Here is a 19,634-nt window from a genome sequence, read left to right as displayed (position 1 = left end):
TTGTTGGCTTTGTCCGCTCTTTGTATTCGGCGCTGCAGTTTGCTCACAGACACTAACAATATTTATCGGCGAGCCCTATGCAGCCATGAACAATACGCACTTATTTACGGTGAGCGAGAAAAAGCAAAGTTTGAGCGAGTCCGCTCAACGCGTGACAACATGATGGTTGGATTTATGCAAAGAATTTGTCTAATCTTGGATCTAACGGTACGATGGCTGTTTAGCATTGCCTGATGTGACCCACCTCATCCAGATCCCCAACAAAAAAAAACTTACGTCCTGGCATAATAAACAAATAGTGACGTTCTAATGGTAATCAATACGAAATTTATTTAACTGCATTGTACAGTTCTTCCCCTTCTTACATAGCTCCATACGACCGTGCGCTGGCCTGATTTTTCTTACATCAACGATCTGTATTGATCGATGCCCACCAATTGTATAGGTAGCAGCTAGGGTAACATCTAACCGTAGGCAACCGACTCGGTCCATACGTACCTAAATAGATTCAGACAACAGGGGGTTTTTGTGGCAATATTTCTCTGTTCAATTAGTTGGAACCGTGAGAGAAGCTAGGATTTGTCGAGGCATGTTTGTGAGTGTTAAAATGTTTCGCTGGCGATGCGCAAGCTTGTAGAACAAGTTTGGTATCTTCATTGATACGATATCTACCGAATAATATTAATAATGATAAAAAATATAATATCCCGTTCCTTCGCGACCTTTTATGTTCAACGGATATTTAGTGGCAGTAACAAGAATGGGCTGAAAACAATTCCAGGTAACATTTCATTTATTTAAATCATCATGACGTCTACGTATAGTAAATGTACATCAACCAGGACTTATAAAACTGCTTTCAGCCGGAAGCTGCACTGTCTTACTTTTCCTTGATACTACATAGTTAACACCATGTATTTATTCCATTTAGTTCGTAGGTAGGTTCGGCCACACCCACGATAGCTGACCTATGCGAAGTGCCGCCTAATACTACCATCCCTACGTTCTCATGAAGCTTTATTATTAAATTCGCCATCGCCATTCAACAACACTACTGCACTGATCTCAGTTTCATTTTCTAAATAGAAATTCAACGTGGGAGTGGGTAGGTCGCATAATTTAACAAGCTCAAGTTAACAAGACTGCGGATTTTTTTGTGAAAGATGCACTTCCTTTGCGAGTCTCCTACCATGTTCCGTTTTAGGGTCAATATATGGAACGCTACGATGCTTATCCATAATCTCCAACTTTTCCTCCAATCTTTAAAGGTAAAGCCAGGACAGTTGGAGCGCCATCGTGTCCAGTAGATTGTTTATTCCGTATTTGTACAAAAGTGCAAATTTTTTTTATCGGAACCAAGAGGATGCAACTGATCAGTCCTTTCCAGGCAGCCGTTAAGTGGCAAATTTGGACAGGGATTAACCCAAGGCAATAGACGCCTTGGGTTCATTATCATCGGGCCTTAAATATACGGCATAGCTTAGTAAGCTGACGCCCGTTTCGATAAATGTAAGCAGGTACGTTTTATGTTAAATATATCGAAGTACATTCACCAATTGATGAATGTTGCCAGACACGAGGATGTGCGCCAACGGTGAAGAGATTTACAACAACCAATCATAAAGTTCCTTTTTTAGGAAAAGAAAATAGATATTGCCTTAAGTACTAGCCTCACAACGACTCCTGATATCGAATCATTTGACGAAATATCTTCAGGAATCATCCGTCCGGATCTCATCTATCTAAGAATAAAGCAGCCAGTGAATCTGATACAATTTATACCTTGAAGATAGTTCGGCAATGTGTATTCATTTCGAGCGCCAAAGAGATTAAGCAAATTAATCTTACATATCAGTAAGGGGGGAACCCATACTCACCTACGCGGCCCGGCCACATCTACGTCTTCTCGAGGTTCCAGCCAGTCAACATGGCTAACAGCGAACAACCGCACACTCTTTTCTCTATTCTTATACATTGAACTCCCATCGCTTTTCGGTCACTCTGACTGGTGAGACTTAGAACGAGATGTATTGATCCATTCGTTTTTAAGTTAGAGATCTAAGTTTGTTACGTTTTCATATCTGACGACTGCGGATCCATTATTCATTTTTCGATTAGACTGTCCCCATCTCGCTTCACGAACGACATCTGTGTTCCCACTCTCAATGTAGTTCGCATAGCTGGTAACGAAGCTTTTCCTGGAACAACTATTTTCCGGTAACCATCGACAATGCTTGGAAACCTACTCTTAACAGCACCCACATTGCTAGAAGCATCCCCCAGAGGTCTTTTTTTACGAGACGCTCTGCCCCTGAACGACACTTTTGCCGGAAGCGTGCGCAAATACGCTTAGAATAGCAAAAATAGACGCAAAAAGTAGATTAGGCCTCGCCCAAAATGAACGGTGCAGCCACCGATAATTGATTGTTGCCTGAGCGAACTTATTTAGAAACATTCAGCTAATTGCTCTGTTCCGGACATTAACCCTCCAAACAACTCAGGTTTTATTTTACTACTATTCACCTACTGAAATCTTCGCTGAAGCAATGAAAACATTGAAGAACAGACATTACATTACTAGTCCGTGATGAGTTTATTCGATGAGCTAATCGGGTGCGCGCAAGATCACGACGACCAAATTCATCAAAAAATAACACCTGCTATAACTAACTCTGTTAGACAAAAAATCACGATAAATCGTCATAAAATGATGCGATGCTTTGTTATATATATATACAAAACGGTAATTTTAAGTGCTATAGTATGTTGAATCTACTTTTATTGATAATTAAGCTTTTAGTGGGGCTTTGGTACATGGAATCGGGGCGTTAAATTCTATCATCGTTTTGTAGAAGCAGATGAAATTATTTCAACGCTAAAAAACTAGCGGCGTTATTCTTTACGCGAATAAAAAGGAGGACGCACGGAACTTAAAGAAGTTGGCCGGTTGCTGGGATACTAACTGTTCAGCCGTAATCCGACGTCGAGTATCTTGTCTTTCTCCGACGCCATAGCCATATCTTCTTACATGTATACCCTCTAGTATGTGCTACCTAATAGACCCGATCATTGCAACGATTGCCTCTGTTCTACCTTCAACTATGTGCTGAAAATGAAATTTATAAAATTTCCCCACGTAGAACGTTTAATGCCATATATCAAAAAAGAACGAATTCAGAAAAACGTGTACGTCAAGTGAGATGCTCGTATGAGCAGGCGATGCTACTGCTAGCAAATTGTGATTGAGATCATGATTACCTAATTTGACCCCCAGTATGGTAATGATACCATTGAGGCAGGCCAAATTAGACTAATCCAGCACGCGGCACTGCGTGACCTAACCGATATAGACAAGGTGGCAAAGGTTCTCGACAGCTTTCTTCACCAACTCATTGTTTGTTATGTGACAGGATAAGAGCCGGATCCAAACGGAAGCATTTAATTACAGTGCAATATTCGGATTATACCCAGAGATGGATAGCTTCATTAGATGCGCCGTAAACGGGGAAAGCAACCAATGGAAATAGGCCTATATTCTCATCAAAGAGGATGGCCCACGTCTTCATTCTCGAAACGGCTACGCTATTTATTAGGTTAGTGAATGGCGGCATCTCCTCCTTGCTCTTTGGGAAAACAATGGACGGCCTATACATATGTACTGCATATTTTTTCAGATCCATTCTAATCGTATAATCATGTTGACCTCAGATGTTGCATGGGACGCCAATGTCGGATACAAAGCTTATTGTCGATACGATATACGCGCAGGACTATCAGAAGACTGATGAGATAGATCTACAGTGGGTAGCAAAAATGGTATTATTCATTTTATTTTGTCCCGTGAATCAATACAACCTGATAATGCTAGCAAAAAGGCCTTCGCTAACGAGAGTCAGTATTTCTCTGTCTACTAATCGCAGATTGCTATATGGACGCCGTCAGATATTTTTTTCGTCAAATCGAAGTATAGAGCTAAAGGCATGAGGAGATAATAAGAATCATAGGAGTTGAACGCGACCGCACAAGACACCGAATTCACCTTAGGGAGAAAAATTTGCAGCGCAAGTATTTTCTGACGACTTATAAGAACTAAGATTAAAAATAGGTAAGCTGATCGAGAAGGAGGACAGGGGAGAGGCAACAACAAGGTAGCATAGCCTCCCAAAGAACAGCATCTATTATGATATTATCTAATATCAATGGGAACACTTTAAAAATTTTTCGATACTTCGATGTTTCGTCCCAGGTCTATTTGGTCAACAGACAGCACAACTAATATTTACTAACATAGTCACGTTCGATGTTCTTTATGATAAATCTGTATGTAGGTTCCGTTAGCGGGCCTCATTGTTATGTGCCTTCATGATAATGTAAGGTTTCAGCCAACTTTTTTCCATCAGAGTAACCCTCTCACACAAGAAAGAACAAAACTACAGCCAATTTAGCGGAATGACAACCAGAGACCGGTTTCGCCGGTGCTAGCAAAAACAACAACGTATTTTCAATTGTCGTCCCTTCAACGCATCCTGCCCTTTTTGTCCCCTTTCTAGGAGCATCGGCGTTCCATTTGTCTAGTCGTTTCAATCCCTTGCTCTCCGAATCGCTCTCTTGTTCGCATTCATCTCTCGTTGGTTCGACTCGTCTTCGATACAGCTTCGTTCGAAGTACCGCCGCTTCGTTGTCTGTCCATTAGCGTTTTCGTCGTTGTAAGCGGCACCAGTCCCTCAGGGATCGTAGAATCGATTTCAGACCTTACAAACGCTAGCAAAGCCAGAGCTAACGAGGAAAGTGGGGTGGAGCGGAATAGCGGTCGAAGTCGACGAGAACCCGGAGCTGCAAACGTGCGTCACTTTGCAACTCAACGCAAAACTGAATTGTTATGAAAAATCGGCTTTCTCCGTATGCATGCATCCTTTGGCGCGTAATTCGCATAGATAACTAAGGCCAGCTAGATAAAGATTGTAATCTTTTACGAAGATTGAAAGCAGGCGGGTTCATGAAGGTGGTGGTAACATGCTAAGGTCGTATCGACCCACCTATATATTCGTATCTGCCGTAGGTATGCACAGGGTCTAGATCTACGATCGACATTAAACGAAAACTAGACTTAAACAGACATCTAAGGATTAAATAACACACGAGTCATAAGAGGCTTAGTTACTTGCCCGATACATATTATCTATTAAGCACCTTCGCACAGAAAACCTCAACAGAACTAAAAGATTTTGCTAATTATCCGTATCCCCTTATCACGTACAGCTTTACTTACTAGTGCTTTTTATCTAATCACGATGTTTTACACAATACTGCTGTGATTGGTACAAACCGGCCAACCTACGGAGAAGCGGTCTTTTGTAACAACCATCCAGTTTCCTCATCCAGCTTGATAATAGTGTTTATTCTTTACGTAACTGTCAGAGATTTCGTCAGATTTCTTCACCGCCTACGCCAGAGTAGCTTCATATGAAGATCATAAGTAATGTGCTTTCCCTCTGCAAGATCCGTTCATTTCTTTATTAAGAGATCTGACATAGTGAACACCAACAGGAGAGTCTTTCTGGAGTCATATTAAGAAAAGTATCGTTTTCAATATATCGTTATGGAGACGATATAGTGACTATCCAAAAGGTACGGTTTACCTGTAATCAGAATATCTCATGGTGATAAGTTAGTGCTGAAGTGTAACCAGACTATAGCTAGGATCCTGATTAGCGCATTGTCACCGTATCTCTTTTGTTAAAGAGTAGGGGTACTCGAGTCCTCAAACATCTCCTGCTCCACTCAGCTGATGAACACGATTAACGGAATTCGAATGAATTCTATACACCCTCTTCGATATTGAGATATTGTGCTGTTGCTCTGTATTTATAAAGTTTTTATGAGGTTTTCGATTACGGTAAATAAACAAACTTGATATGAATACAAACGATGATGAAATCGTTATGTACGCATAATAAATGTACTTAGGGGGTAGATTGAGGATCTGATCTTCGTAGTCCTGTAGGCAAGTCCTGTATCAACTGATCGGGTTCTAACTAAACTGGTTCCAGGATAGCCTTCAGTTAATCGACATATAGAAGAAAAACATGTCTAAATTAAAGTTTACTGGCAGAATTCGACGCACTCTTCCTTCATTAAGTAGCAGCACGTAGCTTGTACACCTTCAATTCATAGCCTGCTTGTCTAAAATTTAGTTTTAAAGCATTCGACTGCGTAAAAGACAAAGGCATTGCTTTTCAAACTGGCCTAGCATAGTACTCTGTGCGTATTACCCAACACAGGCTCAGCCTGTAGCTTCGTACAATGACAACCACAAAACACACGCGCAATATAACCCGATATTATAAATTTCCAAGTAATCAGCGCTCTGACAAAGCTGAAGGACGTTATTAAATCTCTAATGAGCCGACGGGTTACAATGCTTATGTACAATACTTTGTTATACTAGGCGAAACACGGGCAACACCTTTCCAGAACCATATAGAAACTGAAATGGTTAATCGAAACAAAGGGCTTGCTTGCCTCCGGTTCCATGGGTTAAAAGTTCTGTAAGGGTTCCTGGAGATGAAAGCTGTGGGTTCGATCATTTATTTGAGTGTGATCAATAAAACCCAAAAAAAGAGTCGTTTTATATGCGAGTCGGATGGCTGTTAGCCCACAAGTTTTTCCGGAAGTTTCTGTTTTCCACTCACAAGAAGCAGATCTAAGTGCTCTGTCTCCCATCTGTCAAGCCTTCGAAAGCTTCAGTATGTTGCATATCATTGTAAAAATCAAAAATAATGTAACGGATTCCTGCAGCTAAATAGAGAAAACTACGTTTTACAGAAAATGCTAAATATTTTCCGTAACTGACTCCCAGCAACTAGCTTTTCTACTAAAGGCCTCAGCACTCTTGTTTTGTATTGCTTTGCAGAGAATTTATAATTCACGTTTTTTTCCCCTATAACTGTATTCCATTAGACGACAGAAATAAGGGTACTACAAGTCAAATGATAGCCAACACTTTTACTAGGCGTGCAATACTTTAAAGAAGATAGGAAGAAAGATCGGATGGATGGTCGGTCTATCGAGAAGTCAGAGGATATGGAAATCCTACCATCTGCAAGTAGATGTCTGTTCCGGGAGAAAGTAACTAAAAGAACGAGAGAGATCAAGATGGCTGTATAGCTAAGGGGGGCTCTTCAGAAATATTGGAAATTTCCTGTTTGAAATGCTCCACGAATTCTATTTGGATCGCCTTCTGCTGCATCCGCCCGCAAAAAAAGAAAACCGTAACACTATAGACAGGTGAAATGGATTTTATTGAAAGACCTCGTCCCATCTATTCAAGAGAACGAACAAGAAATCACAACACCTGTAACTCGGTTTGGTTTCTGTTTGAAATCTAATATGGACCCCCCACGAAAGAGGCCTACATTTAGCCATATTATAGGCCAAAAATAGCAGCTCCCACAGTCGTGTTTATGAAAGCAAAAGTGGTCTCGAGCAATTTATATCGTGTTAACGTAATAAAAAGAACATGCCAATAGGACAAGCCTGCAAGATCCTGGTAAAAAAAGCGCATGCTGAGATTACCCTCTCTGCAGGGACAATAGGGTAATATTTATGCAAAAGAGAAGCTTGAATTATGTATGCCATAATATATGGTCCCAATTGTTCTTTGATTCAATCACGTCGTGGTACACTATCAGACGATATGAACAGTAACCACCATATCTTAACGTAAACTACAAAAAGGGACTTGAAACCTTACAAATCTTAAATCTTAATTTTAATGTTTCCTCTTTATACAGTTAGGGGTCTCGTACGAACCGCGGAGCATGCCATCCTAGTCTGGCTTATCGTTGTAGTTACACTTTTCTGGGATGACAGGGTGGAGAGGCAATTCCACTAGCGCTAGTACCGTAGCAGGATCAGGGGGTCGACCATTGAAATTGAACACATATGCTATGAGGCTATATTCAATGTCTACTAGACGTGCATATGCGTTTATATACGCTTCATGCCTTTTCCACTGCTGCTCCCGCTTCTAAAATTTTAACAGTACCCATTTAGTAGGCGTCGTTCTTCGAAAAGCATCAACAGTTTATCAAAGTCAACCGTAAATCATATCAAAGGACTGAGTGAACGTTGCCAGCAACCTTTGTTGCGCGGCCGCTGCCGGCGTTGCGGATACCAGATCAACTATCAAACATAGTTGTTGGGTGTGCGTGTATACGTATTTACGCACGTATGTGTGCATGCGGGTGTGTGTATGTGCGTGCGTGTGGTTGTTTCCATCAGTGTTGATCGTGTGGCATCGACAGCGAGAATCATAACAACGATCGCTGAACAAATTGCATTCATCCATTTATTCATCGAACCGAGACAAGACAGAATAAAACAGGGCCACAAGGCGAGTTTTATTCGACAATTTGCCTATGACCAGCGGAGAAAATGGAGACATAGGGGAATTACGAAAATAACAGACTGACTGACTGACTGACTGACTCACTGGTGGGCTGGCTACGACAGAATTTGTAGATTAGGCCGCCTCGTGTCCTTAGCAAGAGTGACGGACCTTATAACATACTCAAATATCGCATTGTACCTTTATTCTGCTGATAAATGATTACATTGATGCCAGTGAATGATGTCACTGTTTTATATCAGTCGCTGTCTTTTATAGTTACTAGCATAGTGAGCACGCGCTTACTTAATTTAGCAGCAGACCCGACGCCACTTGGCCAGATATAGATATATTATGTAATAAATACAGATCGTAAATGCACCTCAGTCTAGCTAATGCTCTCTCACTTATTCTGTCGAAGTGCTCTGTGACATGCACGAACAAAGCACGTAACGCGGCATTACAGATAACAGCGCTCTTCCCCATTCTTGTGGCATGTTTGGCGCAACCAGCGAGTGCGTCAGGCACATCAGCAACAATAACAGCAGCAGCGGTGATGAGTCTTCAGTAAGCGCATCTTCTGGGTGGCTGAATGAGCCTATGCAATATAATAAGTGACACCGCTCTCAGTAATTTCGGCGAGTGACGCACGACGCGGCGTAAGGGAACCGTCGCCGTAAGTATGGATCAGCATAATGATTATTGTGGTCTTATGAGGTCCGCATCTAAATGAACGTTTAATCCGGCAATCTACATAAGCATCTGCCAAAATCTGTCAATAACAACCGCAACAGCAGCAGCAGCAAAAAAGGTGTAGTATCAAAAATACGCAGCGATATCATATCACTAGCTTGTGAAACAGACAGAGACGATGATCCGAGACAGTGGTAAAAACGATGTTCAAATAAGGCTGCTTGTCACCGCCATCATAGGACTTGCAGACACCTCATCGCCTGATAACGTCTGTGCTCGCTATCGTATAGTGAGAGCTTCATCATGACCAGAAATGCGGAAAATTGACAGCATCGACTTCTGGTACAAATTATCACTGTAATGTTATCTGTTATTTCAATAGCTGGCTATGGACATTGCATGAATCCACGATTCATCGTTTTACTATAGTAACCATTGCAATTGCCGCGGTGGTAGTTAACAAGGTTGTTTTTTGTTTTATAGATGTCGGAATGCGGGTCGGCGAATCACAGTGGACCAAGAAACATACACGTTTACATAGATGAACGTGAGCGCCCCCAAAGCCACGGGGATTCGTTATCATCTTTCAAAATATGACGGTAAATTTTCGTTAAAAATAACCCGAATTCAACTTTGTCGACTTTAGGCTAGCTTTCTAAAAAACATAAACACTTAAAAAATTAATTAAGACACAGCAAATGTTTAGTAGCTTGATAATATACTGAAATTATCCGTCGGCTTAACACTTTGATGTTTAATTGTGCTAGGATAAAAACAAGTTACCAAACCAATTACTTCCCCAGTATCCTCGCAATCAGTAACGGTAATGGGAAGATAATTTCGCCGTTTTAAACGTCTCGCTCGAATCACGTATCGGTTACTAACACGTGACTGACGAGAGCTATGGATTGAGAAACTCACACTGTTAAAAAGAGCTTCACCGGTAAATAACCGAGCGTCGAAGATGTATGCTTGATGCCATGGCTATCCTCGGCGGCCATCGGTTCTCTCTAAGATATACGAAAAACACATCATGGACGTATGAAGATTAAATGGAATATCGAAGGGCGTGTTGAGCAAAAGGCGTTCGGTGTCGCGTCTGCACTGGCGCTGCATGCACTGGCGCTGCATGCACTGGCGCTGCAGACTGTTCTAGTTTAATTTAAATAACTCCAAGAAGATTTTATTCCATCATAGGTTTTTCATGAAGTAGGTGAATCATCGTTAAGTGAAGAGGCGGTCTCGTTTGACGCTGATACTAGCCAAACGATGTAGCCTAGATTTTATATCCATATTTTTGAAATGACCTAGATATCTGTCTGTGTCGTTTGCTACTGAGGCTCAAACTCTGGCCAAGTATGTATTTTTTTTTCCAACTCCAACATCCAAAATTCATATTTGACATTGTCTCCGACCCTACGACCACGTCAGTCTGTTGACAATTAGATAACGCACAGGGAGGATTTGCCTCGGATTGCCTGATTTTTTCAAGGGTTTGACGTTGTTTTTTAATAACTCCCATGAAAAACATGCCGCTTAAACGAAATTGCAACACTGGAACTCATTTGGCATCTACCTTTCAATGCATAATTCAAAGGATCGGTGCTTCCCTAAATCTACTAGTATCCCTATGCAGAAAACGAGACGCTGTTATTATCCGGTCGTCGCGCTCCAGCACTCACCGGAACGTAGCAAGGCAAAATTCTGCGTTCAAACTGTATTCATTTGTCGTGCGACTCCCTAACAGCCCGGACAGATTCGTACGGTCGGTCGTGATAAATCAGTTTTGCTTAACAAATAGTGTCCCGTTGCGTTCCTTCGGACCCTCAATACTTAAGCGTTGTTTTTCTGTTACGTGGCCAGTCTTTGTGGCATATAATACATACGAATTAACACAGGCGAACGGCCATGATACCAGTAGCAGCAGATTGCTGTAACATGACTACTAACAAAAAATGTTCCAACTTCATTTCGTCATGGAATTACTTACGATCACCTAGTGGCACACGCCTCGGGGCATCGTTAGCGATGGTGGTGGGTGAAGGCAACGAAATAATCTGCAAAACAGTTGGCGAGAGATCGAGCAGTGTCGAAACATCGCAGGTCTTCAAATAACTATCCAACATGTGCGAGTGTGTCCACTTCGCTGGCGGTGACGTGAAAAGTTTTATGGTACAATTGGCTAAAAAATGTTGCCGATCGCCAGCACGTTACCTGTACGTGCATTGCCCGCATGTATTGTATATGCATTTACTGCGGAACAGAAAAATGAATACGCTTACATAGTCAAACCAGCCATTCCAGAATATCTATCGATTACATTGATATGAGGTATTTCTTGATATTTTCGTGCCTGTTCTATGACTTCGTTTAGCTATCGTATAGTGGAAACTTATTTCGGATTCACCGTTTCAGAGAAAGTATCCACTCATTTGATAGCCGAATATGGTGGGGGGAGTCAAAAAATGCGAAAACGTGCTTTCTGTTCTTCATTGAAAGAGTTCCTGTTTTTAGTCCAATTGACAGAAACTAAGTGACACATTACGAATTACATATGTTTCCGTCTGTGAATGCGAGGAAGTATGACTCTAGATATTAATGTAAAAAAGGCTTGCCCCTCAACGATTAATTTGAATCTTCTCATATCTAATCGGCTTACAGCGTTTATGTGTAGAAGCGTGCAATCCCTTTAGAGCCCGTGAAACCACTGAAACTTCAGCGCTTCCAATCGAAGACGCTACCTCACACGTACGCTTTAACATCTGCGAAATACAACGAGGTAAGAGGACGCTTACTGCGTTCAGTTGCTTAAGGCCCGAAGAACTGAACTGCTTAGGTTCGGTGCCCACGTTACGGACCATAATGGCGTAGGCATGAAGTTTCAAACTGAAGATCTTAGGAGGTCGCTCAACACAGAGAGGATTAGAACTGAAAAAGCGTGTCGACGAGAACAAAAAATTAGTAAAATGAGTGCGTTTTTAGTAAAGTTTTTTTTTTATTCCACACGCCTAACCTGTTATAACAGGCTCCCTGTTTAATTCTCTTCCTTCTTCTAGGTCCTACTCATTATACATACATACCTTGTGATCTCTTCGGCGAAGATTCATCGATGAACTCCATGCTCGTGTCGAGAGTAGGAAAGAATGCCTTTGGTGTGGCTTTCTGCTTCTGCCGCTGCTGCTCAACCTGTTGTATGGGGACCTCATTCACGTTGCTACTCGACTCAGCGTTGATTGGATCTGGCGTGACGGAGCATAAGCCTCGATTGGGTCCGGTGTGAGCCGCGACCACCCGCGGACGCATGTATGCCAACGCGTGGCTTGGAAGGTCGAAGCAAGATTTTCCGTGCCGGATCTCCGGAACCACGCCGTTTTCTGCGTCCGCCGAAGCCGGCCCATCACCCGGCGTTTTACTCCCGCCGCCCCCACCACTTTGTCCAGGCTGGCGCCCGTTAACTGAATGGCCATTAAAGCTGTCAAAGACACCAGTCTCACTGCAACAAAGAAGGCAATAAAAATATTAACTCATAGAAAGCAAAGCGCTGTCTCCTTTCCATTGTCATTGTCGTTAGAAATATAAAAGGTGACAAAACGAGGATGCATTTCTTCAAGATCCGTGATTATGAACAATAGTGGACATCGCAATTCAACATGTTGATATCGTCCGATTTCCAGGCTTTCACATGTACATCGGCATTATCTATGGCATAAGCCTATTCCGCTATTACGCTAATCGCTAGGTCGAAGCTAATCGTCATAACGTAAACGAACAGAGTGACCCAGATGGGGCATTTAGGCCACTGCAATATATCCAGCATAATGGTTGGGTCGCAAACGTCGTGAATCATGTCTGGTTAACATGGACCCAGTTTGAAGCGCCCCAACGTTGTGGCTTTGAAAAACAGGCAACGAACGCATCTTGTCGTGCTATATTGAAAATAACGACTTCGCGGTATATCTACGCGACGTACATGAGCGACGGGAGGCAATGAAGGACTCAATGGAAGACAGGAGGTCTGAACGCAGAATTGTAACTCCTTTAACACTCTCAGAACTGTCTCTAAATGCACGACGATATGCTGTCACTACTCAGAAAATCTCTTCTGCTTCACACTTTTACTCTACGTTCAGAGGATTTAATCAGATATACATGATAACTAAGTGGATTCTAACACTTGGTCTATCATTTCGGAACAATCTAGTTCCAAAGCAAACCTTTGTAATACAATAGAATTCGCCAAACAACACAGCCAAACCCTTAACTATGTAAAACAAAAATTTTCACGGTGCCATAAAGTAAACGAATTTTATGGTAAGCCCCTCTACTGAAGCTTCTTTTGCATCCACATGTCGCTATTGATCGTATTAATGTTTAGAAATTAAGGAATACATTATAGTAGATCTACTGAACAATGGTCATACCGCCGACCAGTATATTTCATAGGAAGTTTCAGTAATTCTACGTTTCGCAGACAGCCATAAGCTTAACATGGACAATATTCACGCCACAAGTTTCTGAGTTCTTATTATATGAGTGACCACAAGGATTAGAAACGAAAACCGCGTACGCGAGTGGCACGTGGACCTTCACTAGGGCGTTAACCGCGGAGTGGTAAGGCCCTCCGTTAAACCTATTACCGATTTAGATTCAGAAACTGTTAGAACAACCGTAGGATGGTGATATTTTAGTGAAATTGCTACCTAGAGCTTTGATACTTTAGGACAAGACGGGCCTAAACCCCACACACCGTGCCACATCTCGGGCACATAGCTTCTTCACCAGTAGCGGCAGGCAGCAGCGGCGGCATTTCGTACCCATTATGTTGTATCATTCATTTTATCGGGCAATGATACTACTGGTACTAGTGACATAAAGGTACACCGTAGGGATAACTAAGACAACACAACCTAAATAGTAGCACTAAGCCCCTCGCAGGATGAAGATGGCGAAGAATATGTGGGCTGGAAACTGTTTATCCTGTCTCGATCCTTACACCGAGCCCGGCTATTTACCATACGAAATGATGATCATTTTATAATGACTGTTCCCATACAACGACGGTTCCGTGTTCAGCGTCTATTGAAGAACTGCTTGCCCAAGTAAGAGTACAAAGGAAGAATTCATTCAAGTAGAAGCAACCGCAAGTTGTTTGTATCTCGCTCCTTTCAGGATCACGATGAATACGAATGAAACACCAAGTCTACGAATATATATCTCCATATTAATTAAACCATATTACAAACAAATACTGCTATTTCGGACGGTGCCTGTCTATTCTACGTCTGTCTTTTGTCACTCAGCCATCGAACTCACCACTGTATAGGCTATTGGAAGGTGGCAAATCGACAACACTACAACGTACTCCTGTCTCAACACCATAAATTCATCCTTAAAAATATAGTATATATATATATATATTTAATTGGATAGTGTGCAGAGCTAAGCACAAACTGCTTCAGTCTGTCACTATTCGAAGCAGCCTAAGAAAAGCAATACAACCGGTGCTATATTCGGCTACTGGGAAAATACCTGGACCATATGTATTATCCCTACGAGGATTAAAAGTAGGCTTCATTTTAAGGTGGGGTAGGAAATCAAGGACGCCAGTTTCCCTCAAGCCACTAACGACACGTAAGTGAAATCTTCAAATGGTACGATCCGCGTTCTTGCTACTGGAAGCATAATGGCTGAAAGGATATCTGCTGACAATTTTATTGCACACCAATCCTATGGGTATAGTATAGAAAATATTAATATATTCTAGAAAACCTAACTGGAATAGATGAACGATCGTCAAGCGTTCTTGGCAACACCTCTGATCGATGCAACTTACTATTATTATAGTTAGTTAAATTAAGGATAATACATCTATTTATTTTTGAAGCAGCAATCTTCATCGGTTTCGAATTGCTTTGATGACGTTCAGCGATCGTTCGCAGCATGGTCACGTTTCACGGCCCATAATATCCTCGACTTGTAACTCCCGTTTTCCTGGATCGACAAACGAGTTAGGTTTATCAAATTACCATTTTATCTGTGGTATCACGTAGAGCGATTCAACCAGCGAGCGCTTATACTGACCCCACGACTGGAAGGCATTGCCAAAAGCGCCTCCATCACTCGCCTCACATCTCTCACACCGTCGCCTATGCCAGGACATCATCTTAACCGCAGAGAACTGTCCAGAAAAATGTCTATGACAAACCGCTTGACTGCGTATCGATTAGTTTGATTGAGCTATCTCAAATCGCTATCTCGTATAGCGTTTATGATAATTAAGTTAAACTTAATTGTAACATTGACTTTTGCGCGCCGATAGAATATAAATTCTATCTTCTAAGCAGATGGTTTCGACGGACGCACCTGCACCCATGGAAAAGTAGCCAGATCCCCACGTTGTGTCCTATCGACGATGTTTACCATTCGTACCTATATAAGTGATTCACCCTGTTCGTGCGTTGATAGCATTGACGGTTCTTCCAGTGACGACAAATATATAGCTTCTGCATTTACTTTTCATTGTCGAACGCTTCCTTCATCACTTGTTTCTATAGTCGAAACTGACCGTCGTATCTAAAACGATCCATTGAACCTATCCAGCCGCGGGTCTAGCTGGCGGTGACCGATGGCACAGCGCATCGTGCCGGACAACACTGAATTAGTCAACTGGCGAACTTTGGAAAGTCCCTCGCCTCATCGTATTTTACGTCTCTCACTCACTCTCTCTATCTATCTATTCTCTTTTTCTACGTATATGTCCTGTATGTCGTTTAGAACGTTAATTTTCGTGGATGCGGGGCCCTTGATAAGAAAACAGAACGAGTTGCTAAATGCTGGCTACACGGAACACCACCTCAATGATGGTATGACAGAAACAGAGTAGCGAACAGTATATCGCTACGATGGCCGACAATGTGATTGGAGAGTTGAAAAGCCGAACAGTAACTAGTCGACGCGTCAGAAGCTTCAATACTAGTTTAAGTTTAAGTCGTTCTGTTGTAACTTAGGACTTTCCTTAACCTCGTTTGGCTAATATTTTATGAAACAGTTTAGAATTTAGGTGAAACGCCAAGAAAAGAATGGTCGAACTACTTCTGCCTTTTGGCAAGGTCTGTTTTTGACATACACGTCACTGCGCAACGGGCCGTAAACCCAGGCTGTGCCGTATCACACATTGTTCAGCCTTACGATGTGTCAATTTCGAAAATTCGCTAACAACGTATGCAGTGGCTCATACAGACATGAAAACGTGGTCAATGTCTGATCTTCACACAGCGCGGATTGTATCACAGATCAGGCGTACACCTCATCTGAGTCTATAACTAATCTGACAATGAGTTAACTATAAAACAGCCTTGATTCTGTCAAGCGTTGTTTCTCGCAACGGTAATAGTGCAGACGTGCTTCCGATAATTCTGTCCATCGAATACCCAAGTAAGCAAGTTTAGTCGTACAAATCGCATAGTGCATATCGCCAATGATCTTGACGGCACGACGCTCAAACCGTCAATTAGCTTAGATTAAGCCATCCGTATCGAGCAGGGTAGACATTTACTAAAATAGTACGCTTCAATTAAAAATGAGTGCGCCATAAAGTTCGACACCGGCCCTGTTTTTTCACAGCTACGAAACGATCGCGTTTCACAGCATCTCCATCCACCAAACGCGTCATGCGATTGTCCTCAAATGATCATTGTCTGCCGCTACGAGCAACAGTATTTTTCTAGCCTATCGAATGCGCCTGTAATCGTGGACGCACAGACGTCAAGGAACAGCTTTGACAAGGACACCGGCAAGCACCACCATCACAAAGCATCGATAGCCAAATCTTCGCCATCGATCTTCGTCTGTCCAGCGTCAACAGGGGCACTTTGAATTATCTGCCATCACGTTTGCCTCTCGATTCGTCATTCATATGAGTATACGGCCATATTAATCACAGGCACAGTAACAATATGCCAGGGCGACGGTTCTGTAGGTCATGGAGCTGGTAAAAGTGGCTCGAACGACAGCAGTCGACTATAATAATATATTCGAAAAAAATATAATACCACGTCTAGAAAACGTGACGAGGAACGAAGCTCAGGTGGTACGGCAAATGAGGGATACAAACAATGGATAATTAAGGTTCGGCTTAATTATACGCCTAGTAGAGTCTAAGAACGATGAATCACATGTATGATATGAATCTTATCTTGCGCGGAAAATCACTGCTTTGCTAGTTGTATAACTTTGACACAAATCAGACGGTAAAATAGCAGCAAATCCTGATAAATCAAAACTTCAGATAATGTTGCTATGCTGAACTAATTTATGATTTCAAATAATGAAGCGGGCTATTGGATGAAAGAAGGCTAACGGTGGTAATGACAGGTACCCGTGATCAACAGTAACTATCTGGATCCTTTGTTTTGGATCGGAAACCGGGCACTAATGGCTAACTGCAATCATGTTCTTGTGCCTGTCAGCCGCCACACAAGGGACTGGGCACTGTTAATAATCATGCCGTATTCTATATAGCCTTTTTTTTTTATATATATATGATTTAACATCCATGGAACGCACCAGTCCTGTTTCATCAAAGACGCTTGATAGAGGTAACGCTGCCTAGGTTTTGACAAGCTTCGATCCCAAATTCGCTTCGAACGACCTTCGTGTTCTTATTAGATCAAAGAAATAATTTCAGTCGCTGGATCAGTTCGTTTTTTCAGCTAAGTTGTGCACGTATCCTGAAGTGTAACTCGGCATTCTTTCGAATCCCCTGTGAACTTTGCTCTTGGGAGCTTTTCTCAACACTGAAAAACCTACGACCCTTCGTATATGATATCCCAATAAAGCTCTGTAGAAGCCAGGGCCAATATAGGTTCACTAACACTAACAAATAACATTTAGTTTCGAGGTTTGAATAGGCACTGCACGAGAAAGTAACGCGTGCATTTGCGTGCTCTCTGGAGAGCAGGACCGACGAATGTAGCTAGTACCTAGCAGCAACAAGCTTTATACAGTTTGAAGCGGGTTGTATCATTGTTATTTTCTTACCAGCTCATTATCGATAATAGTCTTCAGTCTAGCATTCGTTAGCCATAGGAAACTTCCACAAAATTACCTAATGAAAGACTTATCTGTTTTTGACTAAAAAGGAATGGCAGCTCTGAAGTACAATTTCACCAGAGAATATAATATGGTACAGCACTTCCGTTTTAGCTATTTAGAACCCACAACGGGGTTTTGTATATGAGGCACTATAGCCGAGGTGTCCTCGACCTAAAAAGACATTCCTCAAAGCCTAAACGCAGTAGAACTTGTAGAAATTACACAGAAATGATTTTGCAGGCGCTTAGTTGAAAATGTATCTTCTAGCGACTTATTTGGTCCTAGCCAAGAACGTAATTTGATGGATTCGGGGTCCCATTATGAGCTATTAGAACGTCCTCTATTCAGTAAATCAGACTCATTAAAGGTTTATCATGTGGTGATCGCCATACCGTACCAGCCTCTGCTAATGCTCGCTGGTATGAATGAATGAAATGAACCACTGGTATGTGCTCGCTGCAGCATCGTGTTCCAAAGAAAGCTTACTTCCGTTTTCCAACATTCCGTACGTCGAACTGAATCACGCATATCGATATTTTTACCTAAAAGCAAATTTCCTATAAGTTCTTCTACACCCCACTACAACGAAGTCTCTAAAGACATCATGGCCATATGCTGACAACTGAATCTGCGCCGTAAAAACTGTTCTTTTGACACTGTTCCCCTTAAAGCCTGGAGAAGAATCGATGCACAAAGCAAACATTTGCTTACGTTGGTTAAATCTGTATAGATTGATTCGAAAGTTGCTCGTAAAAAACATGGGCCTCGTAGGCGATTTCACATTAATATCATTGAACATAAGCAGCGTCGAAAACGCACATGGCGCAGAGTAAGAATATCGTTTATTTGCTACGTCCACTCGTTCTGGACGGCTGTAGTAACGAGTATCGATGTGACATTCGTTAGTTTTCGTGTGTCGCGTTTTTTTCGTGTGTTTTTGTATATCGCTACAAGTCGTCCGCAACGGCAGGGAACTGGGCCAAGCAATCGACTTGGCAATTACTTAATTTCCGGCCACTGACCTTGCCAATGGTTGCTTACCAGCCATCACATAGAAGCTCACGCACAAGCAGCGGCTCGTTCTGTAAGCCCAGATGGACATATGTTGTGCTTCGGTCCTTTGAAGATACGAACTGTTTTTGCGACGACCCGAATTTCGTCACCTGAATATAATTGGGTAAATGACACTTGTCACAAACCTAATTATCAGACTCTCTTCCCTTCGTCATTCTCATCAATGGCCACACATGAGTATGAAAGCAAATAGCCTCCCGTTATTTTCGCCTGCCCAAACATAAATAGGGTATTGGACAAAAACCCAAATGATCCCGATAGCGAAATCAAGCACTAATAGTAAGTGGCCATATTCAGACGGGCAGCGGTAGCTGACTGACCGAAGCAACTGAAGTTAACATTGTACTGCTTCTGTGGCAACTAGAATTGTGAATCAACAATGCCA

The 19,634-nt window shown here is 42.1% G+C and overlaps 1 protein-coding gene and 1 long non-coding RNA gene across 4 annotated transcripts in view; one reads left to right on the top strand and one right to left on the bottom strand.

Annotated features, from left to right (window-relative positions):
- LOC111248937 (PP2C-like domain-containing protein CG9801) overlaps positions 1 to 19,634 on the bottom strand; it is a 61,458-nt gene that overhangs the window by 30,091 nt on the left and 11,733 nt on the right. For 2 of the 3 annotated variants that reach the window (XM_022802072.2, XM_022802071.2), the window contains exon 3: positions 12,163 to 12,575. In XM_022802072.2, coding sequence (XP_022657807.1) covers positions 12,163 to 12,575 — 413 coding nt within the window. Of the gene's footprint in view, positions 1 to 11,072; positions 11,209 to 12,162; positions 12,576 to 19,634 lie in introns of those variants that run through there. The other variant, XM_086987520.1, reaches the window with a different exon arrangement.
- On the top strand, positions 9,035 to 12,238 carry LOC147756267 (uncharacterized). Its single transcript, XR_015326708.1, has 3 exons — positions 9,035 to 9,424; positions 9,566 to 11,861; positions 12,139 to 12,238. It is a non-coding gene; the product is annotated as an uncharacterized LOC147756267 (long non-coding RNA).

This window comes from Varroa destructor, unplaced genomic scaffold (genome assembly GCF_002443255.2).
Source record: "Varroa destructor unplaced genomic scaffold, Vdes_3.0 BEIS01000004.1, whole genome shotgun sequence".
In the NCBI taxonomy this organism is placed as follows: domain Eukaryota; kingdom Metazoa; phylum Arthropoda; class Arachnida; order Mesostigmata; family Varroidae; genus Varroa; species Varroa destructor.
The sequence above is the reverse complement of the archived record's forward strand: the minus strand, read 5'-3'. Positions and strand labels throughout refer to the sequence as shown.